Source organism: Mustela lutreola, chromosome 5, assembly GCF_030435805.1.
Source record: "Mustela lutreola isolate mMusLut2 chromosome 5, mMusLut2.pri, whole genome shotgun sequence".
Lineage (NCBI taxonomy): Eukaryota > Metazoa > Chordata > Mammalia > Carnivora > Mustelidae > Mustela > Mustela lutreola.
This window is the reverse complement of record NC_081294.1, coordinates 50,552,599-50,579,462: the sequence shown is the minus strand read 5'-3', so window position 1 is coordinate 50,579,462 and position 26,864 is coordinate 50,552,599. Positions and strand designations below refer to the sequence as shown.

At 45.6% G+C, this 26,864-nt stretch overlaps 1 protein-coding gene across 1 annotated transcript in view; it reads right to left on the bottom strand.

Annotated features, from left to right (window-relative positions):
* Positions 1 to 207: 207 nt before the first annotated feature.
* Positions 208 to 26,864, bottom strand: part of ADRA1B (adrenoceptor alpha 1B) — a 49,428-nt gene continuing 22,771 nt past the window's right edge. The window contains exon 2 of the mRNA XM_059174189.1: positions 208 to 1,307. Coding sequence (XP_059030172.1) covers positions 700 to 1,307 — 608 coding nt within the window. The 3' untranslated portion in view covers positions 208 to 699. The remainder of the gene's footprint in view (positions 1,308 to 26,864) is intronic.

The following is a 26,864-nucleotide window of genomic DNA, read 5'->3' as shown; positions in this document are numbered from 1 at the left end:
ACAAATCCACCCGTTGACGTCCAGCCACAGGGTCAGATCTGTTTAGCCCTGGAGGGCCGTAATGGCAAGGGTAGAAGTGGGGCCAAGGGGCCCCAGCACAACTATCGCCCATAGGTTCGGTGGGACCGACGCAGACAAACCTGAAGGGGAAGGAAGAGGAGACTCCAGATCCTACCCACCGCCCTGTTCACAAACCGCTCAAAGGCGCACAGGAGAAATGACCTTTAATGTCCGATGTGTTTCCAACCCCGCCCAAGTGCCATCATTCAGTAAAGTACAAGGAGGGGCTTGAGAGGTACTAAGTCACGAGACAAACACCGCCCCCGCTGCCTCCCGGGCGCACACTCGCTCTGCCCCCGCGCGGGCGGCCCCACACACGCACACATGCAGACCACACGGACACCGCACAGACACACGCACGTGTACCCACGATTAAATACTTGTACAGAGGGACTCGTTTGGATATGTACAGAGAGAGAGAGACGGAAATCCCGGCCGGCGTCGGGTCCTCCAGGCTCTCAGCATGCTCGGCCCAGCTCTCCGCGCTGTACCTGGCACCCATGCCCCTGCCAGAAAAGCAGCTGCCCCTCTCCCCGCCCCCCTCCCCCCGTTTCCCCCTCGGCCCCGCGTCTCCGGGCGCCGACGCCCCCTCCCCCCCTCCGCCCGCCCTCCCCCCACGATGTTTCCTCCCCCGGGGCCCTAAAACTGCCCGGGCGCCAGGGGCATGTTGGTTTTGAAGCCCGGCTGCCCGTTGGCCACGTCGGTCGCGGCCTCGCAGCCACCGTTGCTGGCGCCGCCGTCGTCCCCGGGGCTCTCGGGTTCGGACAGGAGCTTGAAGGTGAAGAGGGGGCCAGAGTCGTGGCGGCCGCGGCGGCCGGGGGGCTCGGGCGCGGGCAGGCTCAGGAGCGCGCCGGGCGCCTTCCACTCCGGGAAGGCGCACAGCTCGACCGACGGCGGCGCGCCGCGGCCCAGGTAGCCCGGACTCGGCGAGGCCGAGGGCAGGGTCCGCTGGCTGCCGCTCAGGCAGCTGCCGCTGTCGTCCAGCGAGTCCTTGCGCGACTGCGAGCGTTCCAGCGAGCCGCCGCGCGTCCAAGGCCGGTAGGTGTAGGCGCAGCCGCCCAGGCGACGGCGACGGCGGCGGCGGCGGCGACCGCGGCACTGGCACCCGAGGATGCGCACGAAGGCGCGCTTGAACTCCTTGCTGGAGCACGGGTAGATGATGGGGTTGAGGCAGCTGTTGAAGTAGCCCAGCCAGAACACCACTTTGAACACGGCGTCGGGGGGCTTCAGGGTGGAGAACAGGGAGCCTGCAGCGGGGAGGGGTGGGGTGGGCACAGGGGCAGAAAGACAGACAGAAGTTTGTGAGTAGTCAGGCCCTCCTCTCCCTGCGCTCCGCCTGAACGCCGCGAACGCGCGGCAGTCCCGCCGCCTCGTCTCTGCCCAGGCCACCTTCTCTGCTCCAAGCGCTCGCCTTTCCATCTCTAAGGGAGCGAATGCGACATTCCTTTTCAGAGCCAATCTCCATAACTTTCGCTTCTCCTCTAAAACCTTTCCTGGCTAGCTAACCAGCCCCTAGGTTTCCATTTCTCTGGACTTGCCAGGACAGCGTTTACCACTTTCGACGCCAGCGATAATCACCATCACCGGCATTGGCTTAGTTCTTAGTTGGGAAGCATTGTGCTAGGGGCTTAGCTATATTATTTTATTCTACAGAAAGGCCTGGACGCAGATGCCGATTTATTTCCATAGTAGATATGAGAGGTATTAAAGACCTAAATGTGAAAGGTAAAACTTTAAAGGTAGAAGAAGACAACGTTCTTCTCTGATCTAGGAACGATCTTTTTGATCTAGCAGTGAAAGAAAAATGACTCAACACCGCAAAAAGATATACTACGAGCAAAGACGGGAGAGGATATTTCCAATTTTTAAGACAGTCAAGGGATCAATATTTAGAATATAAAAGATACTCCTGCAAATCAACAAGAAAAAGAGCATTCCCAGTAGAAACGTGGGCAAAGAAAATGAACAGGCAATTTACAAAACAGGAAACCTCAGGGCTAATGAACATAGGTCAAGATGCTCAAAATATTAGGGGTTCAAATAAATTAAAATGAAAACCACAAAGAGATACAACATATCTGTTCAGCCGGCAAAATCAGGAAGCTGGAGAGTGCTAAGTGTAGGCAGGGTTGTGGGGACAGGGGGAGCCTTCTGCATGGCTAGTGCGGGCATAGGCTGTGAGGCCCTACTCAAGACTCTGGCCCTACCTGATGTCATTAATTATATATACAGACTTCTTCTTCTACTACTACTACTACTTTTTTTTAAAGATTTTATCCATTTATTTGATAGAGAGAGATCACAAGTAGGCAGAGAGGCAGGCAGAGAGAGGGGGAAGCAGGCTCCCTGCTGAGCGGAGAGCCCAATGTGGGGCTCCATTCCAGGACCCTGAGATCATGACCTGAGCTACCCAGGCGCCCCTATATACAGACCTCTTGACCCAGCAGTTCTGGTCCAGGGCATAGATCTCAAAGAACTTTCACACAGGTCCATAAGGTGATATTCACAAGTATACTCAGAGCACTGTTGCTTATGGTGACAGAGAGTTGGACAGAACTTAGGTGTCCCTCATTGGGAATTATGGAAAAGTAGAGTAGTATAGATGCCTAGTACAGTGACTGTGTCCCACTTAGAGTCCTGGACAGCATGTCCATATAGCACTAGGGAAAGATCTTAAAAAATATCATTCTTTATGAACAAATAGGAAACAGAATGAAGATTTACAACATAATACTATTTAAGTAACACACCAAACAACCACACACATTTTACAAAAACACTTCAAATAACGTCAAACACAAAATAGTTGCCTAAGGGTGAAGGCAGAGGGAAATGGAAATAAAAGGAAATAAATCAATAAAATAAGAGAGAGGGCTTATAATGAGGTGCTATGATGGAGAAACATGATTAACTCACCCCTTGAATTTCAGAACCAAAAATATTTAATTAAAAGCAATTTCCATTTTAAATGCAAGGCAACTAGGATTGGAGAGGGTAAATGACTTGCCCCAGGACACTCAGTATGTTTGTAGTATAGCTGGGATTTAAACTAAATTCTGTTTGAATACAAAATATGTTTTTAAAATGCTATTTACAATACCCTTTGTGGAAAAATGAGAAAAATATTAAAAAAAGAAAAAAGAAAAAACACACAACCCTGCACTGCAAAGAAATCAAATTGGGGTGCATAGACCTTCAGATCTTTTTTTCTGTTATACATCTATCTTTAAGTGTTTTGATAAATGCAATTATACTTTACAGGACTTGCCTTCTTCCTCCCTCCCTCCCTCCCCCCTTCCTTCCTTCCTTCCTTTTTTTGTTATTACAAACCATGTTCCTGGGCTCCTGGTGCAGGGCTAAGCCAGGCAAGGGTTTAAACTTAGAATGAGGGCTCTCCAGGGTTGTCTGGGTGGCTCAGTGGGTTAAGCGTCTGACTGTTGATTTCAGCTCAGGTTGAGATCTCAGGATCCTGAGATCAAGCCCCATGTTGGGCCCCAGGCTCAGCACAGAGTCCGCTTGAGAGTCTCCTCTTCTCTCTCTACCCTGCCTGCTCTAAATAAACTCTTAAAAAAAAAAAAAAAAAGAAAGAAAGAAAGAAAGAGGGTTATCCATACCTGGATGTACTGATTCTTTTTTTTTTTTTTTTTAAGTTTATTTAAGTAATCTCTACACCCAGTGTGGGGCTCAAACTCACAACCCCAAGAAGCATGTGCAGTACAGACTGAGCCTGCCACACAACCTGTTATGATGATTCTTTTCCCAACTCAGGGGGAAATGTGGGAGTGAGCTAGATTCTTGGTTTGGTTTAAAGGAGGCAGATGAGGGCGACACTTCATGGTCTGATTTGTGACAAGGCCGGCACCATCAGGTTTTCATCCCATGATCCCAGAAACTCCTTTGGATTAAGATGCTGTATGGAAGGCATTGGCTGAAATGCACATTTGGCATGTGAACACCTAGTCCCCATGACCGGATAGGTTGTCTCTGTCCGTGGGGATGTTCTTGTTTCTGTTACTGAGACTTCTTCTGAGTCTGAAGGGCTTAGGTACTGGCCTTGACAAATGCAAACCTGGAGAATAAATTTTGGGACAAGTGGAGAGAAGGCGGAAGAGCTAGGAAACCTTGTGCATTACCTTGGAGGGTAAATGCTGATGAGTGTGTATACAGGCGGGCACACCACCCTAATGAGGACACTTAGGGTCCAGGACTGGGGATGCACAGACAGTCATGCAAAAGTGAGGAGACCAAGAGTAGGAGAACTCCCTGAAAACAAACTCATAGCTGTGCTTGCCAACCCCACTGAAGATGATTGTAGAATCGAAGTGCTTAATGGGGACGCTCCTTAGGGACTGGCTCTTTTAAAGGATACACAAACAACAATAATACTAGCGGCTAATATTCTTCAGAACCACTGTTTATATTGTAGGTGTGCTCTGTACAAGTCTTGTGCTAAACCCTTTATACCATCAGCCCATTTAATTATCACAATAATCGTCTGATGAAAGTACTATCATCAGTCCCATTTTATGGATTGGGACACCAACATATAATAGTAGTAGCTATTTACATTTTTATACACTCATTCTTTTGCTCATTCATTCATTCCACAAATACTGAGTTCCCGTCAAGTGCCAGGGATGAGGCCAAGCTATGGGGATACAGAAATGACTTGGGATGTGGCCTCTGTCCCAGGGCAGCCCACTGACAAGTGGGGAGGCAGGTGTGTTAAAAGTTCATTGCAACGGAACAGACATGGCATCACGATAGCAGCATAAATGATACTCTGTCCCCCTACACCCATGTGGCATTTCTTTCTGGTTCTTCTTCATCACTACCATATTCGAAGCCCCTTATCAAGGACAAAGATGGCTGGATATTTGCCTTTATTTTCTTACAAAGTATTCTTCAAGTACTGTAGCTCTGAGAAATATTCAGCCAAAAGTAAAGGGAGGATGCTGACTTTTTTCATAGCATTTATTTATAGCCACATTGTGAGTTTGGGCTCCCCAAGCTACTCGTTCCTCTGAGAAGAAGGTCATTCTCTGCCTTCCATTCTTTTTTTTTTTTTTTTTTTTTTAAAGATTTTTATTTATTTATTTATTTGATAGACAGAGAGAGATCACAAGTAGGCAGAGAGGCAGGCAGAGAGAGAGGGGGAAGCAGGCTCCCTGCTGAGCAGACAGCCCGATGTGGGGCTCGATCCCAGGACCCTGAGATCATGACCTGAGCTGAAGGCAGAGGCTTAAACCACTGAGCCACCCAGGCACCCCTCTGCCTTCCATTCTTTGCCTGCCTTTGTCACTCTTCTGCCGATGCGGGCAATGCGATCCTGTGGCTTGAAGACAGGATACGGGATCACTCAAACCTAGTTTTGAATTCCTTTTTTTTGTGTGTACTGGCTGTTTGATTTTAGAAAAGTCAATTGGCCCTCTCAGACTCCATTTTCGCATCCATAAATTGGGGATAGTATCTGTTCCATAGGGTTATTTTGAACACATAAAAATACCCACGTAAAGTACTTGACACAAGGATAATAAATCATAAATAGTGGCCATTTTCCAAAAATACTTTATATCCTGGCCCAATCAGGAGCCTTCTCCAGGAACTCTGCTCTGATGAACCCGTCCCAGCTCATACTGACTTCTTTCTTCTGTATTCCTCAGAAGGTATTACAATCACATCTTATTCTGTTATTTTACTGTTTGCCTGTTCAAGTTGTAAAGCCATCCCGCTCACCACTCGGACTTGAAATTCCTTCTTGGCAAGAACTACCTCTTCATTTCTTTTCTTTCCCTCTCCAGATTTGTATATTCTTATTACAAAAATAACAGATGGAGGATTGAGTAGAGGGAGCGTAGAGGATTTTTAGGGCAGTGAAACTATTCTGCATGATGTTATGATGGTGGATACATTCGTCCAAGTCCACAGCACACAGAACACCGATAGCCCTAATCTAAGCTACGGACTTTGGGAGACAATGAGGGGTCAGCAGAGTTCATCCACTGTAACAAATGTATCACACTGGTATGGACTGGTGATGATGGCAGAGGCTGTGCATGTGTGGGGGCACTGGGCATATGGGAAATCTCAGTACCTTCCTGTCAGTTTGGGTGTGACTATAAAACTGCTTTAAAAAATAGTCTATTAAAAAAAAAAAAACAAAACTCACTTGGAACCCCTGGCCGGCTCAGTAGGTAGAGCATTTTGATTGTTGATCTCAGAGTTGTAAGTTTGAGCCCCACCTTGGGTGTAGAGATTACTTAAAATAAAATCTTAAAAAAAATACAGTAACCACCTCACTTACTTAAAATAAAAAGTGACATGTACTGATTTAAAAAAATTACATTACAAAAAAAATTCTATTAAAAAAAATTCTATATAATATAAATTGAAAATTCTTCTCCATTCAGATAGAGGACCAGAATTCACAGTTTTATTTTTAACCTTTAAGATTTTTTTTTTTTTAAATGTGGTGATACATGTATTGCATGCCCACCCTGAGCAAACCCTTGGTGACTTCTGATAGGGAGTCTCTTTCCTTACTAGAATTGGACTCGTTAGGATAGCATCCAAGCTCTTTCACCAGCAGCCAAGTGACCTTGGGCAGGTTTCACAGTGTCCCTAAGCCTTAGTTTTCTCAGCAGTAAAATGGGGCTAATAATGATGGTACCATGCCTCTGGGTTATTTTGAGAATATAGAAGATAAAACATATAAGGTGCTTATTAGCACACAGGGTACCAGGAGCCTGCCATCCAATCAACTTTGGATTAAGGCTAATTAACAAAATAATTCTTTTTTAAAAAAGATTGATTTATTTATTTTAGAGAGAGAGAGAGAAAGAGAAAGGGAGCATGAGCAGGAGGGGCAGAGGGAGAGGGAGAGAGAATCTGGTGGAGTCTGAGAGCAGACCTGGACTTCGGGCTCAATCTCATGACCCTGAGATCACGACCTGAGTCGTGAAACCAAGAGTCAGATGCTTAACTGACTGCTCCACCCAAGCACCCCCACCAAATAATTCTTATTCTTGTCAATCACTGATTGGGCTAGAAGTCTAATTACAGGAAATCTCCAGGTGGGTCCTATGTTTGGTAACTCGATGTATCATTCTGAGTAAGTTGCTTTCCCTTTCTGGGCCCCACTTTCCCTCCTTCAGTTGACCGATCTGATCCGGGTTCTCCCTAGCTTTAAACTTCAGTTTCCAGGAAGCCAGAGATAGAAGCCCTGCCCATCCTGGCTGGGATGCACCCTCTTCTCTAGACCCACCACAGAGGGGCAGTGTGTGTCAAGGCCTGGACCAGCGGCCTCTCGGATTCCAGGCATGTTTCTGCCCCTTCTCTCCATCCCTCCCCCCAGCTGCACAGAATCTCCTGGGCTGAGGGGTCTTGTTTGCTACAGTGGCTGGTCCGGATGTGGTCAAGAAGCCGTAGTTAATTAGGGAAGGTGCTGAGCCTTTTTGGTGTGAAAGAGGATCAGTGACAGGGATCTTTTCTCCTGGGCACCCAAACAGACCTCTGGGGGGCCCAAAAAGCCAAGAGGAGAGGGAAGCAAAAATCAACAGGAAATGCGGGTTCCCGGAAGCCAGCTCTCTCCACTTTAGGTCAGGGCTGCATCAGCCTTTTTGACACGGCCACCAGCTCACGGTGCTCGTCCTTGAGGCTGGCTCCACTTCTCTTGCTCATGAAATGCTGTGAGGCTCCTTGCCCTGTATCTTAGACGGGGCTTGTCTAAGTTTACTACAGTTTAGTATCTCTGGCTTGACGGGGCTGGGACACCTTCCTTAACTGGAGCTCAGTGAGGTAAGGGTCTTGGAGGTCCCTCAGCTGGTGACTAGCAGAACGACTGCCAGAACATGTTCAAGTATCATTTGATTCAACAAACATGGATTGAAGACGGGATACGGGATCACTCAAACCTAGTAGTGTAGGTCAGTGGTTAAGGACCTGCTTAGATGTCATAGGTAGGAAGATCTGGGTTCAAGTGCAAACGCTGGCTTCCCAGCTGTGTGACCTTGGAGAAGCTACTTGTGCTCAGTGAGGCTCAGGTTCCTGAAGAATGGATACAGTGAAAGTTCTTTTCTGTGGGGAGGAGATGAAGTTAGGCTTGCTAAGTGCCAGACATGTCAAAAGCACCCAATAAGCACAGCTATTCTGACGGCTTCAAACGCAGCCACTGTTACTACTGCCCATGCTGCTGTTAAGGCAGCATTACTGCTGCGAAGATGAGGGATGTGGCAATAAGCACAGGATCTGTGTGCGAAGCGGGTGTGGGGACTCCCACCCTCTTGCTCTGGCCCACACAGGCCCAAGGAGGGGGCACCCCGCCGTTCTCAAACATGCTGAAATTGTTCACTTGTTTTACTGGGGAAAGACCCCGTCTCAAGTCTGGGGCTCCCTCAGCACCGGTAACTTCATGCTTTTCTTTAGATCAGCTCACTTTTGGTGTCTAAACTAAAAATTTTTTAGGAAGCTTTCTGGCACTATTTTTAAATCAGCACCACTTGTTATAAATAGAATGTCATAGTAGAGAAAAATAAGATGAAAAAAAAATGATATTAGTATCTCTGGATTGTTCAGACAGTGGTGGGCCCGAGGCCCTCTTTTTTTTTTTTTTTCCAAAAGTTAGATTAGCTGGGATTGCGGGGTATTAAGTACTTGCTAAACGAAGACAACTTCCACTTTGAGGAGCTCAAGGGATTGAAGGAAAAGTGAATAGGGAAAATTTTTCTCACGGGAGAACCCAGCCTAGGGCACGTGGTCGCTGCTGAGTAAATATTTGCTCAATGACGGACTGATGGACCGAGTATGTGATTCAGTTTCTTGTGCCATCTCTGTTATTTCGAGCTATCCTGCACACCGCCTCACATCCAGAGTGAATTTGAGCAGCAGTTTAGAGGCAGCCCCGGGAAACGCTGTGGCTCTACTCGGATGCCTCCTGGTGGCCTCCTACTGAGGCCTTTTAAGCAAATCCAGTGGGACAACTAGTCGTTGGAACACTTCTAGTGGGTGGGAAGTGTAGGAGGGGGACCTGGAGGTGGAGGGGGTATGGAGAGCCCAGCAAAAGGTGCCCCGAGCCTGCCTTCCCAGGCCACTTGGGTTTTGCCTGCCTGAGGGCAAGGGCGATTTAGAGGGATTGGGAAATGTAAGGCTCAAAAGCCAAGGCTGAGCAGGATCAGCTCAGGGAGAAGTATTTTTTGGCTGGATGTGGTCCCAGTGGGTCAGCCCTTAAAATGCCACTCAGCCAATCAGAGCAGTGAACACAAGGTCTCAACCCTCTGTGAGCCTCCAGTCTTCAAAAGCACGGGTTGCGTTTGTGGAATAGTAGCTACCATTTGACAAGCTCTTACTCTGTGCCAGTCACTGGGTAAATGCTTAACCTTTGTTTGCTTTCTTTCAACCTCCAGGGTTCCCTGCCAGCCCAGCCTGGCTGTGCAGGGAGCAGCACTAGGGGCGCCATTCGACTCGGTAGTCTACAGCACTTTTAGGTGACTTTGGCCAACCTGCATGTGTCCCCGGGAGGCCATGACCCTTGCACTCAGGGGAACAGAAGGTAAGTCCCTGCATGTCACAGAGCCAATGGGTGATGGAGTTAGAATTTGAACGCAGGCCGCCTTCAGTCACCACCAATATAGTACACGGAGAGACAAAATATGCATGTGGATGTGGAGATGTCAACAGTGTTTATCCTTGGGTGGTAGACTCATGGGTGAATTTTCCCTCTGTGTGCTTTTCACTGTTTTCCAAAATTTTCTCCACAAACATGAATTACTTTTGTAATTGGGAAAAAATCCAATAAGTAAATAAGTAAACCAAAAGATACTGTGTTTACTGGGTCCTTGTTTTATATCAGCCAACTTTCCTAGACTGTATTTCATTTAATTCTCACAACAACCTATGAGCAAAGTGGGATTATCCCTACTTTACAGAAAAGAACTGGAGGTACAAGTGGAGGTGGTACTTGTCCAAGGTCTCCCACAGGTAACAGGAAGAAAGAGGTGTGAAATGAGATTTTTTGTTGTTAAGCCCAGGAGCCTCCTCTGTAGTTCCTGGGGTGGCCGTGGGCACCCTGTCCTTATCTCCTTCCTGCAGGGTAGAAAAGGGGAGCATTTTTTATTCTTATATATTCCTACATCTATAGGCCTTTATTAAACTTGGGCTGGAGGAATGACCAACAGGTGGCCTTGGAGATGCCCCAACGGATTGGGACCTAATGCAACATGTACTGGTCTTCCAGAGACTGGGTGGCTTGTAACATCCCCCGAGGCACTGACATTCTGAGACTCTAGGATTATAAATTTGACTTATTTGCCAGCATCTGACAAACTGATGACCTCAGGGGAGCCAGTGGGTGATAAAACCATTCTGATCAGCTTGTAAATTGAGTGGAACTCCTTTTCAACATGGCTCTCCTTAGGAGCATTTAGCTACACCTACAGCCAAGCCAAGTCTCCCCAGCTAAAACAGTTTGGCACAATAAAAACTCACAAATTTGAAATAGTTGCTAATTCTTTCAGCACCAGTTTTATAAAGGAGGTTTCCTTGGATTTGAAAATTCCCTTTGAGGTTTTCCATTTTCATTTGCCACTTAACTCTGGAATGAGGTCATAAAGTTGTCCAACAAATACAATATCTTTGGGGCCAACAGACCCATGCTAAGTTTTCAAGCAAATGAGGTGAACAGGAATAGTGACCCAAGCCACTATTTACAATGACCTATGAACCAGTTATTAGATACTATGTTTAGACACATGTGCTCATGCAATCCTTCCCCAGCCTTGCTGTTACTGTTTCTCATTTTACAGATGAAGCAACTGAGGTTTAAGAGATGAACAAAGTCACATGTCTAGTAAGGATTAAAATCCACTCTGAAAATCCAACTCCGAAGTCAGGGTTCTCACTCATTACTTAAGAATGAGAAAAAGAAGCTTCTATTCATTTCCTTAAGCACCAGACAATTCCTCCCTCAACTGGGAACAATCTCTCTCTTAGCCATTGTCAAGGCCCTTTATCTGAACCCAGAAATGCGGCATTTATCACTTTCTACTTTGAATTACAGCTGCTGAGGGCTATGCCTCATCTCTTCTGATTAGACTGTGAGCTTCTAGAAAAGAGAGTTCATGTCTGATTTTTCTCTTTCCCGAGGGCCTAGCACAATGCCTGACACGTGATAGGCACTCGGCCAACATGTGTTATAGGAATGATATTAGTAATATGAATAATGCAATGGAAATATCTTAGCCCCTGGCTACTCAAAGTGAGGTTCATGGATAAATAGCCCCCATGTCATCTAGGTGCATGTTAGAAATGCAGAACCTCAGTGATCCAGTGAATCAGGATCGTTTTTTTTTCTTTTCTTTTCAGGATCAGTTTTTTAACCAAGTCTTGAAGTGAAAAGCACTGCTTTAGCTCATGTTACAATTTTATTTTCAAAACTGTTTTCCTGGGTATCTTGGGATTTATGCCTGAGCAGCGGCTGGGCTGAGAGCCACCTCGCCATGAGGTCGACACTCTTGCCCCAAACCCTCCAGCGGCTCCTATAGTTTATAGGATAAAGTTCAAACTGCTGAGACTGGAATTAAGGACCTTCTCAACTTGGCTGCAGTGTACTGAATCTTCACAACACGAGATGACTTTTCTGGCTCCTTTCCCTTTATTCATGCTGTCCACTGGTCTGAGATGCCTTTCGCTCTCCCCTCCTCTCTCCATCCTTTTCACACCTGGCTCAGATTCCTTCTACACATGACCACAGCCCACACTCCATGGCTTCCTCAGATGTGCAGAAGGAAGAGGAGGGAATAAGCCATCCATGAAGTCCTGCTAAGATCCCGGTGACACACGTATCTTACCTAATTTCACCCTCACAACAGACAGGAGGAGAGGGGGTTCTCTAATTCTCCATTCTCTGTGACAGATGTGGAAATTGAATCTCCAAGGGAACGGAACTCATTCCAAGGTCACACAGCCATTAAATGGCAAAGCTGGGATTCTGACCCAAATCTGTCTGGTCCAAAGCTGGGCATTGCCTCTGAACTCTTAGAACACCTCTGGGATGGGGGACGGCTAGAACTGTTTGCTTGTTATTTGTCATGGTGACTTTAAATCTATTGTATCTGGCCATTAAGATGGCCAGGATCTAGGAACCAAGAGTTTTATGTCACTCTACTCCAGTGGTTCTTAACCTGCTAATGCTGGTTATGCAGATAACTTAGCATGATCTAATTTGAGGGGTTCACAGGACCCACTGAGTCCCATCCATGGGTACCCAGGAGGTGTGCCATCATAAGATTAACAGTCTTTGCTATTCACTGCAGATTCCTATCATAACAATTGCTGGACTTTAGCTGAGAGTCTCTTTCCCTTATTTACAAGATCCTCAAGGCCAGGGTCTGTCTTACTTGTCTTGGTTCCTCTGGCACCTAACACTGTACTTGCCTTATAGTGAATGTGTAAAAACATTTGTTGAGCCTACAACCTCCTCTTCCTGGGCCTAGGACAGCTTTCTATTTGAAGGAGGTGCTGAGTAAATGATTGTTGAGTGATTCCTTTGTTTATGCCATCCTTTCTTTCTTTTCTTTCTTTCTTTAAGTGGTAACCACATGCCAACACCCAGTTCAGTTCCCACCTCCTTCCTGGAAACTTACCCAACTGCTGCAGGCCTCCTCTTTATTTCCCGCCAGAACCGAGTCTGCAGCACATAGATTAATATGGGATGCCAATCTTAAAGGATGAGCCCCTTATCTCCTTAGGCAGCGTCAAAGCTTTTTGAAGAGGGGTCTTTGTCCTACACTTTTAGCACAGCACTGGGTATGCAGTCAGGGCCATCAATCACCCACTGATTAACGGATTGGCACATTTCATCTCCCAGGAAGGAAGCTACTTCCTGGTGTAGGCCCAGAGTGGAGAGCAGAGGGGACGGACTGGTTTCCACAGCACTGAAAGATGGTTCTGATACCATCATGAACACTGAACGTGTTCCATGCTTCCATGACCTCACTGGAAATAGCAGTTTCCCTGAAGAACTCTTTTAGAAACTGCATATCAGTGGGACCTGTGTGAAAGAAGCTGTAAAACTTTATAAAAGGGCATAAAAGGAGACATGTATAAATGGAGAGCCATAGCTTGCTTTAGTACAGGAAGTCTCTATTTAAGAGAACTTTAGTTCTCTCCAAGTTCATCTGTAAATTCTAGACAATCTCATTAAAATGCTAAGATGAGGGGCACCTGGGTGGCTCAGTTGTTAAGCATCTGCCTTCAGCTCAGGTCATGATCCTAGGGTCCTGAGATTGGGCCCTGCATTGGGGGTCCCTGCCCTGTGGGAAGCCTGCTTCTCCCTCTCCCACTCACCCTGCTTGTGTTCCCTCTTTTGCTGTGTCTGTCTCTGTCAAATAAATAAAAACAAAACAACAAAACAAAACAAAACAAAAACACCAAGAGGTGGTTTTTTTGTTTGTTTGTTTGTTTATTTGTTTTGTTTTTTTTGAGGGAGGGGAGAGTACTAAATGATCCAGATATAGAAGAATATGGAATGTGGAAGAATAACCATGAAAAAAATAGCCAGGTCAATTGAAATAAATAAGGAATGGTGATATTGGGAAGATGGGTAAACCTACTCCCACAGATATTAAAACGTATCATAAAATCACAGGAAGTAAAAAATACCAGAGGTGCCTGTGTGGCTCAGTCAGTTCAGTGTCTGGCTTGGGCTGAGGTCATGATCCCAGGGTCCTGGGATCGAATCCGAATCCATCCAGCTCTCTGCTCAGTGGGGCGTCAGCTTCTAGCTTTCCCTCTGCCCCTCCCTCTGCTCATGCTCTCTCTCTCTCAAATAAAATCTTTAAAAAAATTACCAGAGCAGGAAGTGAAAGAAAAGGCAGATAAATCAATGAAATTATATAGGTTAGAAAGAGAGCCAAATATCTATGAGAATTTTATATGCCATTTCAGTGTTTATGGGAAAGAAGGGATGATTCTCTAGACAGTTTTGGGACACCAGGCTGGCTAGTTAGGAACAATTAAAACTGGATCCCGACTTTATTTATTTATTTTTTTAAAAAAAGATTTTATTTATTTATTTGACAGAGAGAGAGAGAGCACAAGTAGGCAGAGAGACAGGCAGAGAGAGAGGGGGAAGCAGGCTCCCTGCCGAGCAGAGAGCCTGACTGTGGGGCTCAATCCCAGGACCCCGAGATCATGACCTGAGCTGAAGGCAGAGGTTCAACCCCCTGAGCCACCCAGGTGCCCCCCGACTTTATTTCTTAATTAAAATAAACCCAGAAGTATCCAAGATTTTAAGTGTAAGAATTATTAAAATATTAAAAGGTGTAAGTGAATATTTTTATAATTTTGAAATAGGAAAGAACTTTTTAAGCATGACAAAAGTTGTAAAGAACTTTACATGACAAAAGCATGTAAAGAAAAACATTGATGAGTTTGCTTAGACATTTCAATAAGGTTACAAACTTTGAGGGCGCCTGGGTGGCTCAGTGAGTTAAGCCTCTGCCTTCGGCTCAGGTCATGATCTCAGGGTCCTGGGATCGAGTCCTGCATTGGGCTCTCTGCTCAGCAGGGAGCCTGCTTCCTCCTCTCTCTCTCTGCCTGCCTCTCTGCCTACTTGTGATCTCTCTCTGTCAAATAAATAAATAAAATCTTAAAAAAAAAAAAAGGTTACAAACTTTGAAAACAAAGTTAAAGGAAGAATTGAGAGAAATATTTGTAATTGAAGCAGTAGTTAAAGGAGTAATATTTCCAAAACACAAAGCTCTCTTTCAAATTAATCTCAGAAAAAATAACTCCATAGAAAACAAAGCAAATCACTATGGGTATGCAAATAACAAAAATTAGTACAACAGACAGCAAGTAAATTTGTGAAAAAATAGTAAAATTCCTTTACAAAATAAATAATGTAAATTAAACAGAAGCAAAATATTTCAAGTCTATTAGTTTAGGATATATTAAAATATTGCTTATGGTCAATTTGGCAAAGGTGTGGGAAAACAGATATTTTTGTATATTCTGGGTGGGAGTGTAGATTTTGGGTGGAAAATTGGCATTATCTAAAAAAAACTAAAATGAGCATAGCTTTTGATCTAAGTACTCCATGTCCAGAAATTTAGCTTAGAGAAGAACTCTTAAAAGACAGGAGAGATAAAAGTACAAGGAACTGCTATAATGGTCTCTCCAAATAGGAAATTACCTTAATTTCTAACAATAGGGGGTTGTGAAATGAGCCGTGTATCATCACACGATGAAAAATCACAGATTATTAAAATGGTGAGCCAAGTGTACAAGGAGTGCTATCCATGACAGAATTAGCCAGAAAGAAGCCAATTTCAGGAAACAATGCCTTCCATGATCTGATTTTTACAGAGAAACTCTGTGTGAGTGTGTGTGTGTGTGTGTGTGTGTGAGGACTGTGCATTAGCACGTCCACAGAAAAGGCAATCTGGGTGAATATACACCAAATTGTTCTCAGTGGTTATTTCTGAAGGATGGGTTTATGGGAAGACTTTCACTTTGTATTTAGAATTATTTGTGCAATGAACCCACATTGCTTTTGTCATGAAAGAGAGACAGCAAGAGAGAAGTGGAAAGGGGAGGGAGGCAGAGAGGGAGGGGAAGGGAGAGAAATTCTGAGCACAGAGAGGAAGAAGAAAAGGGCCAAAGTACAGGGTGAGTAGCTGGCACATCATTTCCTCTCCGGGCTCCCATTGCTTCACATCATGAAGCCACGGGGCTCCCAGGCCCCCTCTTTCTCGGAGTCTAAGCTTTGTATTCGCCTGGTTTCAGAGGTGGAATGAAAATGAGGGGAGAATGTACAGACATGCACCTGCAGCTAGAGCGTCTCTGAGCCCAGAACAAACAGGCCGCACACCCTTGCTCCTTCCTTCCAAGGCACACATGAGCCGGCCACGTGGCGGAGAGGATCGGGGTGTTTGGATGAAAGGCTCCGTGAGAGAACAGGGACAATGACTAGCCTTGGGGAATCAGATGGTGAAATGGCAAGATTGGGCCACTTAGGCCATTAGACTCCGTTCGAGGCCTTTCATCCCTTCCCTCAGCAGCTGTCTGCCGAGTTCCCTGCCTTCCTCTCTCTGACTCATCCTTCTGTTCTGTCCTTTGGCTGGTGGTAATCAAAACCGTTCCCTATTTCCAAACTGGTCTACAGGCTCAGGTTGGGCCTGGGACCCACGGACAGCCCTGTGTCTGTCTCTTTTCCACTTGCATGGTCTGGTCTGGGACCTGCTCTTCCCTGCTCCTCAACCACAGAGAGCGTGACTGTGCTACTCCGCTGTCTCTAGGTGGTCCTGTCTTTTCGCCAGAGCCCTCTCCTGCCTTGGTGCATCTCGAGAGCTAGGCACATTGCTGGCCTCATGAATTATACTGTATAATAACACGATTAGCCTTTGTTGCTGAATGCATTCACTCTCCGGATTTTTGCAAAAGGGGACTTTATCTTGCTTCTCAATCTTGGTTCAGAGGCACGCCACAGAATGACCCTGAAATTTCAGCCCCTTTTCAGAACTCGAAGGCTCCTTGCTGCTAGGAAACTTTCCAGGTAGAAGTGCCTGAAGGACAGAGAGCTGGCTGGGTTTGCTGAGGCCACATGGGAATGTTTTCTGGGAATTTCCATGAAGACGGGACCAATGGGTTCAATATTTACGGGTTGTGCTGTTTATATATGTGTAGCCTAGATGTCACCTGGGAGCATTCCTGCCCCTTGAAAGTGCGTTGGGATTATCGTGAGTGTCCCTTTTCCTTAACCTTGTCAAGTCCTCAGAATCATCCCTCAAAGTCTCTGGGGGGGGGGGGGGGCCTAACTTCATTCCTGTCTCTCCTGCTTCTTGGGCTCCATTTCTCTTGACAGTGTGTTCTGCTAATTTCCCCTCAAAACATGATCCCACCAGAGGAAAATCACCTGGGCCAAGCATTTGAACCACTCTTTAAAGCCGGGCTCCCTGCTCCTGTCCCTGCCTCTCCTGTCTCAGCTCTTCTCCTCCCAGATTGCTCCAAGAGTTACAGAATATTTGCTTTTTCTTTTCTTTCCTTTCACTCTTAAGGTGAACATTTCTCTTCTCTCTTCTAGTTGTTTTGACATTGGCTTTGTGGAGGGCAGTGGGGGAGGGGACAGTTGGGGATGGTGATTGAGGGAGATGGGTTTAATTTTCCACACTTAGCACCAATTAAGATATTTCCCAAAGACAGTTCTTTTCTTCACAGAAAATCTAGATTTTTCAGAAAATACAGTTTTCTCCATCTCTTCCCATGTGAATAAATGCTCCGTTCCGTTCGATGTAAATTTGCAGATCGTTCGTTGCCCCTGCTTTTCTCCACTTCATAGCAAGTCTTTCCTGAGCACTTCCTGAGCCTGGAAGTGGCTGAGAATTTAATCCAGGAGATTAACATTGACTGGGGAAGCAGGGAGTGTTCAACGATGATTTTATTCAGTCCCCCTAAGCCACAAGGTGCCCATTTTAGGGACGAAAATCTATGGCTTTGAGTGATTTAGGAAATTGCTCAAGATTACAGAGTGATGGAGACGGGATTCAGTTCCAGGCCTGACACCAGAGCAAGTGATCTCTCTGTTACCTCGAGGCTGATTCCCACAGACCGGAGACTCGTTATTTCCCTGGAACGTTCGGTGTGAGGGCGCCTGGAAGGAAACCAGGAGGTGCTGGTTATGTGTAGGCATGGAGAGAAGTGTGTGGGCGATGGTTCGGGAAGGAGGTGTTATTTGACTTTGCTACTTTCAGAGAGCTTTTCTGCAAAGAACAATTCCCTCCTCACACGTTTTGAGGAGCCAGAAACTGTAAGGGCAAGGAGTTGCATCCCCTTTGTGAGAGGGGTGCACTGAGGTTGCAAAGGCAATGAAGTAAGTGTGTTTTAGAGAGCCTGTAGCGTAAAGGGTGTTCTTGGTCCTTGAGAGGAGGCCCGACTCCCTGCACAGCGTCCTGATCACAAGGAAGGTGGAGAAGGCATGCTGACGCTCACAAGACAAACGGACTCAATCTTTATGATAGTTCCAAAGAAAAGAAAGAAGAGGGTGCTGCTAACCACAACAGTGACAACAGCAGTTTCCACCTGGTGAGACCTTAGAGGTTGCAAGCTCCGTATCTAATCCCTGATGTGCATTATTTCATTCAGGGTCTGAACAGCTCGAGGGAGCAGGTACAGCTGCTGTTCCCCATTTGACAGGTGTTGAAATTGAGGGTTGGAAGAGAAGTCATTTGCTCCCAGTCCCAGAGCTCTGAGAGAGTAGAGTTTTTTTTTGCAACCCAAGAGTGTTTGTTCTTCTCTCATCTGCTGTTTTGACTTTGTGAGGCAGGCCACCAAGGAGCAGAAGACTAAAAGAACATTTTAAAAAGTGGAGCAGATTTGTAGGGGAGTGGGGCGTGCAGGGGGAGACAGAAGAGCCATGTTTGGGTGTGAATAGACTAGTTTTCAGATGACTCACCTTCCCTGCCAAATCCAGGAGGAACTGTAATTATTTAGAATTGAAAAGTCATCCTTCTGCCATCTCCTGGCTTCTTAAAAAGTAAGTCAGCCCCAGGGGCCCACAAAGGTAGGGGGAGAAGGGATATTTCAACCACAGATTCTTCCATCCTCTGCAGAGGGGCAATGCCAAGAGCAAAAGCAAGAGACTAGGGCAACGTTTTCATAGGTTTGGGGAAACATAAGTAGAGCTCAAAAGATGGAATGAAGCCGTAAAACGCAGAACAGCCCCTTTTCCCATCACATCTCTGCCATCTTTCTGACAAAGATGTGGCAGTCTTGTGCAAAGTGAGACCCCAAAGCTGGCCGTGGCTGGGCGGCAAAGCCAGGGCAGTTCAGGTTCTAGGTTGAGAGGCTGCCTGCATTCTCTGTGTGCATTTCACCATGGTTTGGCACCCAACCTGTCCATCCAGATGGAGCTAAATCTTCCATGGGGCCACCCAAAAGGGCAATTCACTTAAGGGTGCTAATTCCGTACACCTCCTTCCCTCCAGGCTGCGACAGGATGTTCCCTCCCAATTCTGAAGATGTCACTGAACCTCAATGGATCATTATAAAAAAGGGTCCATTACTTCCAGAAGCAGGTGTTCTGGCCAAGGAACGCTCCCGGAAAAGCTGGCCTGGCAAAGCGGTATTTCCAGCAGATGGACGGGCGAGGCCCTGGCCTTCATGTCCCCTCCCCTCTTGTCCTCATCCACTGCTTGTGACGGGAGCCAGTGAGTAGGGTTGGTGGAGGTTTGACTGATCTGGGACGAGGCTCTCCAAACCATAAAGGAGCAGATGTGGGGGGAGATCATGACAAACAGCAGCCTGTGAAGAAGAAGCCCATTTGGCAGCCGGTCCCTCGCTTGTTCTTTGGAGGCCAGCGAAGTGCCTGGTGGAGGCCAGCCGGGGCTGGCCCACCCTTCTGCTCAGAGCTCTCGCTGCTTCGCTAGAGGACAGCATGACCTCAGGAGGGAGTCGACCTGGGGATCTAGTATCAGTCCACTAGTCCACTAGTAAGCACAGCGGTTCATAAAGGTGTCTGTGACTCCCTGTCAAATAAGTGGTTATTTGGTGGGCACGTGGGCGTTTTCTGTGTAACTGCTTCTAAATTCTGTCCGATTCTCAAAGGGCTCCATGAACCAAAAAAAAGGGGGGGGATAAGAACCCTTGATTTAAAGAAAATCGATGTCTCCGTCAGGAACTGGGTTGCACGCATGCTCGGAAGAGTGCAGATCAGCTACAGGGAGTCTGGGCTGCGTGTCTCTAATGAACAGTGAAAGTTAATATTGCCCTGTGTTGGTGACAAGGCGAGTGGATAGGTGTTTCGATTCTGACGGTGGGAGTATTAATTGGGATGTGCCTGCTGGAGGGCAGTTGGGGAGTATGATGCCGAGACTTTACAATTTTATGTATTTAGTTACCCTGAAATTATAATTCTAGAAATTGATCTTAATGATTAAGGGCGCAGCCTCTGGAGTCATTGTCTATGTCACTGTGGGCAAATTCCTTATGCTCTCTGGACCTCAGTTTCCTCATCTGTAAAACGGAGGCAATGTTATTTATCCGTCTAGATAGATATACACACAAGACACTTATACAATGCCTGAGACACAATAAATTCAGTGATTATTGTTTAGATATAAGGATTTTATTGTCACATTATTTATCGTAACTGAAAATTAGAAATAACCCCAAATAGCCAACATAAGTGACTGGTTTCATGAACTATACAACTCAACCAGTAAAGATTAAATTAGTGAGTATCATTGAAAAAATGTTCATAGTATATTGGAAGACAAAGCAGTTTACAAAACAGTATGTATTATGCCCACAGAAAAGTGGCTGAAAAATACATATTAAATATTTCAATGATTATGTTGGAAGGGTGGCTTTTTATTGTCTTCTTTTTGTTTTTTTATGTCTTTTAAATTTTCTACAATGAACATTATAACTTTTTGCAATAAGGACAAAACTAACCTCAATAAAAAGAACTTTAAAAAAAAAAAGATTTTATTTGAGAGAGAGAGAGAGAACAAGTGGTAGACTGGGGCAGAGGGAGAGAGAGAAGCAGATTCCCTGCTGGGAAGGAAGCCCACTGTGGGGCTCAATCCCAGGACCCTGGGATCATGACCTGAGCCAAGGCAAACGTTTAACCAACTGAGCCACCCAGGCACCCCCGAAAGTAACTTTAAAAAAAAAAAAATGATGACTAATCTGAGTTGGGAGACTGTGACCTTGAGTAGTCATTCCTGTGAGGGTTCCTTTCTTCAGGTCTGAAATGAAAAGTTGTACCTTCTTTCTTTCTTGAGAGAGGGGCACCTCAAATGGCAGGGGGAGGGTAAGCATGCTTTGTGAAGGGTGACACCTGGTGCCTGGAACCAGAGCAGCTCTCACAAAACAATCTGCCTTGTCATGCAGGACCCCTAGGTCCAGCTCTCTGGACTTTGAAAGCCTGTGTCTGGCTCTGGGCTCAAGTCCTGTTATGATTAACTCTGGGGGACTTGGCATGGATTGAGGATGAAAGGTAGAGTGACTTTCAGCCACGAAAATTAGTCTGCAGTCAGGATCCCAAGTTTAATCTCTGTGAAACCGATGGGCAAGTGTGGCCATGCTTACTAATTAGGCAACAGCAATGTAAATTGATCAAATCAATTCCCTTCGTGACGCAAAGCCTAAGAACCCAGAGACAGCTGGAGCTTGGAAGAGCTTCCAGAAAGCCAGAGAACATGAATCCCTTTCCCAGAGATGTTAACATGGTTAATCTAGATTGCTTTGCTAATTGTCGGCTCCCTGTTCAATAATGGATGATACGGTGACGCAATGTGGCTCCCTCGTCCCTGTCCCTCCTGTGGCCAGGCTCTGGGTTGGGCCTTGTAAATTGCGCTCATTCATTTCTTTCCTGGATTTACAGCAAGCATTAAACTTGATCAGGCTTAAAGAGCCCTTGCTTTCTGGAAAGAAGCAAAGTAATAGCCAGGGTTCCCATTTCATTTACGAATAGCTCCAATGTTAATTTGGAAGTCAATGTATTAAAAAAGAATGTAAAAAGGAAGCCATTAGAAGAAATGAGGCTTATTTCAGCAACCAAGTGTTGAGACCAGCATTTTCCATTTATTTAGTACAGATCAAAGGAAGAAAAGAAAGAGAGAGGCTGTTGTGGTGAAATGAAATGAGTGTGGAGTACAGGAACAGACAGAAAAGCTCAGCTCTTGTCACTTTCCAGCCCTGAGAACATGGCCAATTATTTTACTTTCCTGAGCCTCGGTTTTCTTATTCATACAACGGAGACAATGACGCCATCTTCAAAGGGTTGGGCATGTTAAATAAGAGAACTGCGCTTGGTGCCTGGGATGTAATGAGTGCTCAGTAAATACTAGTTTTCTGTCCCGTTCTGTCCCCTGAACGAAGCCCTGAGATCACGTCTTCATTTTGTAGGACAGACTCATGTATCCTAGGCCTGCTGTTTGTGCTGCTGGACTTCCAGACTGTTCTTTTTGATGAGGCAACTGGCGGTCTTTCCAGAATTCGAACCATGTGATTCTGAAGAGGGGGCTTAACAGAACGTGGGACTGGAAATTTGGGTCATGTTTGAAAAAACCATATTCAGTATTATACTCTAACATTTTATGTAAAACCCTGTCGTGTTCATAATACACAACACAAAACATCAAGTGTGAATCTTGGCTGGTGGTATGTGGATCTCTAATTGCAGAGGGTGTGCGATTTTTGGTTTCGATAAAGGGAGTCATGGGTAAAGCAAAACTAAGAAAATTGTCATTCTGGCAAAACACACTTGGAATGCAAGCCGGTGACTGGAAGGGAACATGTGGGGAGCCCCTGGGTGAGGGTGTGGATAATCTTGTCTTACCTGTTCTGGTGCTGTTTACACAGCTGTGGTCACTTTGTGAAAGCAGGTAGGGTGCTACCCTTATGACTGGTGAGCTTTTCTGTGGTATGTCACACTTTGCTAAAAAATTTAAGGAAAAGTAAGTGATGTAGCCTTGGCACTCATTCAGTTGAGATGGGACAAGGCCTAAAGATGTCTCAGGTCAACCTACTGAGCAAAGTGGGAAATTCTCTGTAAATCATAGATGCTGCTTGCTCTTAGATCACCTAGGTTTTTTTTTTTCTTTTCTTTCTTTCTTTCTTTCTTTTTAAGATTTGTTTATTCATTTGAAAAAGAAGAGAGAGCACACCCGAGTGCTGGGGAAAGGGAAGAAGGAGAGGAAGAGAGATGATCCTGAAGCAGACTCCCTGCTGATTGTGGAGCCTGTTGTGGGGCTTGATCTCAGGACTCTGATATCATGACCTGAGCCAAAATCAAGAGTCGGCTGCTTAACTGACTGAGCCATTGCCATGCCCCTGGTCTAGATTTCTATGTGTGAGAACAGAGTACAGTCCCAAGCTGCCTTGACCTCTCTCCTGGACCACTGCTCCAGCCTCCCCCGTGACCTCCCTGCCTCCACTCTTGAGCCTCTACAATCCATTCCCTGTTTATCCACAGAAATCTTTAAAAAACATAAACCTGATCATATTACTTCCCTTTCCAAAATCCTCCAGTGACTTTCTATTGCATGTAGTGAAAACTCTGAGCTCTTTTTTTTTTTTTTTTTTAATATTTGATTTGAGAGTGAGCGATCATGAACAGGGGAGAGGGACAGAGGAAGAGGGAGAAGCAGACTCCCCGCTGAGCAAGAAGCCTGACTCAGGACTCTATCCCAGGACCCTGGGATTGTGACCTGAGTCAAATGCGGATGCTTAACTGACTGAGCCACCCTGGTGCCCCTCTGAGCTCTTTTTTTTTTTTTTTTTAAAGATTTTATTTGTTTATTTGACAGAGATCACAAGTAGACAGAGAGGCAGGCAGAGAGAGAGAGAGAGAGAGAGGAAAGCAGGCTCCCTGCTGAGCAGAGAGCCTGATGCGGGACTCTATCCCAGGACCCTGGGATCATGACCTGAGCTGAAGGCAGTGGCTTAACCCACTGAGCCACCCAGGTGCCCCCCTCTGAGCTCTTTATCATGACCTACAAGACCTTATAAAATGTCCATGCTATCCTTCTATCAGGCATCCCTTATGACCTCTCTCCTCCTGTCTCTCTTCACCCCGGCATTCTGGCTGCCATCATTCCTGCGCAACCATGCCAAACACATTTTTACGTCAGGGCCTCTGCATTTCTTATCCCTGCTGCCCACAGGGCTTCCCTCTGGATCCCTGCAGGGCTGGGCTCCTTCTGATCTCACTCAGCTTTCCATCCAGGGCCTTCACCAGCCTGCCGCCAGCCCTCCCAGTGTTCTCGAGCTTTCTCACGGTCTTCACTGCCCTGTCCTTTTCTAGCACACCACCTCATTTTATTTCCTCCAGGGTATTTGCAGTGACTCGATATCATGTGGTTCCTTTTTTTTGTTTGTTTGTTTTGTTAAAGATTTTATTTATTTATTTGACAGAGATCACAAGTATGCAGAGAGGCAGGCAGAGAGAGAGAGGGGGAAGAAGGCTCCCTGCTGAGCAGAGAGCCTGATGCGGGTCTCAATCCCAGGACCTGGAGATCACAACCAGAGCCGAAGGCAGAGGCTTAATCCACTGAGCCACCCGGGTGCCCCCCATATGGTTCCTTTGTATGTGTACTATTTGTCCATGTACACCCTCCAAGGCTGGGACCCTCATGAAGGTGGGGACTTTGCTGTCCTGATCTACCCTACTTACAAGTGCCCGACACAGAGTAGGTATTTGATAGACTCTGGCTGTGATCGTGATAAGCCTCTCAATCTCTGATCTTCAGTTTCCAAACCTGTAAAACTAGGCTACTGATAAGCCTCTCCTTCCATTCCTAGGGTTGTTGTAAAGGTGATAGGAGATAAAGCACGTGGGTTTAGCACAGGGCTTGGCACAACGTACGAATGGTGGGTGCTGCGCCCGGGTGCTAATTGCGAGGCTTTGTTAATCTTATAGCCGCTAGAGGCCTCTGATTGATTTATCATGAGCAAACAATCATCTTTTATTAGGGGCACTTGGACGAAATGGTAAATCAGGCATGTTGATAGACCAGCTTTCCCAGCATTGTTCTGATGCTTCTTTGGCTGTTAGTGATTCTCTGTGTGCTGTGCAAATATTGACTGATGAATAGAGACTTTGTGCTACTTTGATGGTCCTTCAAAAGACAGGGCAGATGGAACTTGTATCTAGAAGAATGAGCAGCACGCGGGACCCCTGTCTACGGTCAGATACGTGAGAAATGAAAACACAGGAGCACAACACTCAGGCCAGGAGACAGTGGCTGGTGAGAAAGCAGATTGCCAGGGGGCTCTCCACAGGACAAATGGGGCATCCCAAGGAAACTGGTCTCTTTCGAAATGTTCTGTAAAAACAAACCACCACCAAAAAACCTGTTCAAAATGTTCAGAGGGAACAGGAAGGACCTCTGTGCGTTAAGAAGTTCACAAAGGTAAAGTGATCTCCGTCAGATGCTGATGTAAATAAATGGGCAGATCTTGGGTGAAGAACCTCAGTGAATGATAAAAGTAACTGAATTTGCAAGGAAGAGAGAACCCAGAAAAATAAAATCGGGTAGCAAAAGTCAGAGAGAGAGGGAGGGAGAATGAATGAAAATGAGAGCCATTTGTGGTAGGAAGTCAGCCACCCAGGTCCCAAGACAGTGATTGGAAGAAAATCATCACAGAATTTTAGCTGCAAAATGAGAGAGTGTCCCATTGTGTTCTTTTTCATTTTATCCTTTTTTCCCCTTATGATCCAGGGAAGAAAAGGTGGGAAAAAATGGGGGAAAAGGCAAATGAAAAGCAAATCTCTTCTTTTCCCCAACCCCTGAAAAAAAATCCCCTAAGTAGGTCGCATGCAGCATCCTCAGGCATCTCTGTGGGGGCCCAGGCTCCAGGAAGCATGAAAGAATTTCAAGGCATTGCCTAGATAGATCTGGTTAGTGAGAGATGATGACAGGTGACACCGAGAGGAAGTCATCCAACTAACAACTTTTAATCAGATTGGAGCAGGGAGTCGGGGACCTTTAGGTCTGGGGCTCTTTCGCCAGGGAAACCAGAGGGAGTAGCCCTGTGTAGGTATTTTGAGGGCGAAGCAAAGTTTAAAAGCATTTTCTTCTCCCCAGGCAGAATAGAAGAGCTCAATTAACAAAGTATTTGATTATACTTAGGTGGTGTTTTTCTTTGAAACTTCCTCTTTATTATATTTCTCTTCCTCCCCACCCCGAGATGATCTAATTTATACGTCTGTTTCAATAAAGAGGGCTTTAAAATGGTTAGCTCCACACGTAATAATGAATGCTTTTTCTCTGTAAAAATTAAGAACATAATTTGACCATTTTGACCATTTTCTGGTCAATTTTGACCATTACCTTTAATTCTGAGCTCTTCCTTTAGAGGAAGTTCTTGTTATCTTTTTGGTGCATAACCTTCCAGTTTTTCTTTCTTTCCTTTTTTTTTTTTTTTTTTTTCTATGTGCTTCATACATATACACTCATAGAAAATAGAATGTTTGGAATTTTTATATTTTTTGGGTAACAGTTGATACTATATGCAATACTATGAAACTTTCTTCCCTCTTCCCTGAGCAATTTCTTAATTAGTCTACACATTTAATTCATTCTTTCTGACTCTTGTGTCAAAGTCCCCTGTACAGATATGTCAGGGTTAATTTCCTCACTTGCCATATTATACCTGGATGTTTAGGTTGTTTTTCAATAAGAATATATATATATATTTTTAAAGATTTTATTTATTTATTTGTAAGAGAGAGAGAGTGAGAGCGAGCACAGGCAGACAGAGTGGAAGGCAGAGTCAGAGGGAGAAGCAGGCTCCCTGCGGAGCAAGGAGCCCGATGTGGGACTCGATCCCAGGATGCTGGGATCATGACCTGAGCCGAAGGCAGCTGCTTAACCAACTGAGCCACCCAGGCGTCCCTTTTTTTTTTTTTTTTTAAAGATTTTTAAGAATATATGAATATATATTTTTTAAATAGCTTTTTTCTTCTCTCTCTCTCTCTCTCTCTCTCTCTCGCATGAGCAGGGGAGGGGCAGAGGGAGAAGGGGAGAGAGAACCTTGAGTGGGTTCCACACACACTGTGGAGACTAACATGGGGCTCGATCTCATGACCCTGAGATGGGGACCTGAGCCAAAATCCAGAGTCAGAGGCTTAACTGACTGCACCACCCAGGCGCCCCATTTTTAAATAACAGTTTTATTGAGACATATCACATATCATAAAATTCACCATCTTAAAGTGTACAATTAGTGGTTTTTAGTGTGTTCAGGGAATTGAACAAGCATCGCCACTATCTAATTCCAGAACATTTTCATCACTCTCG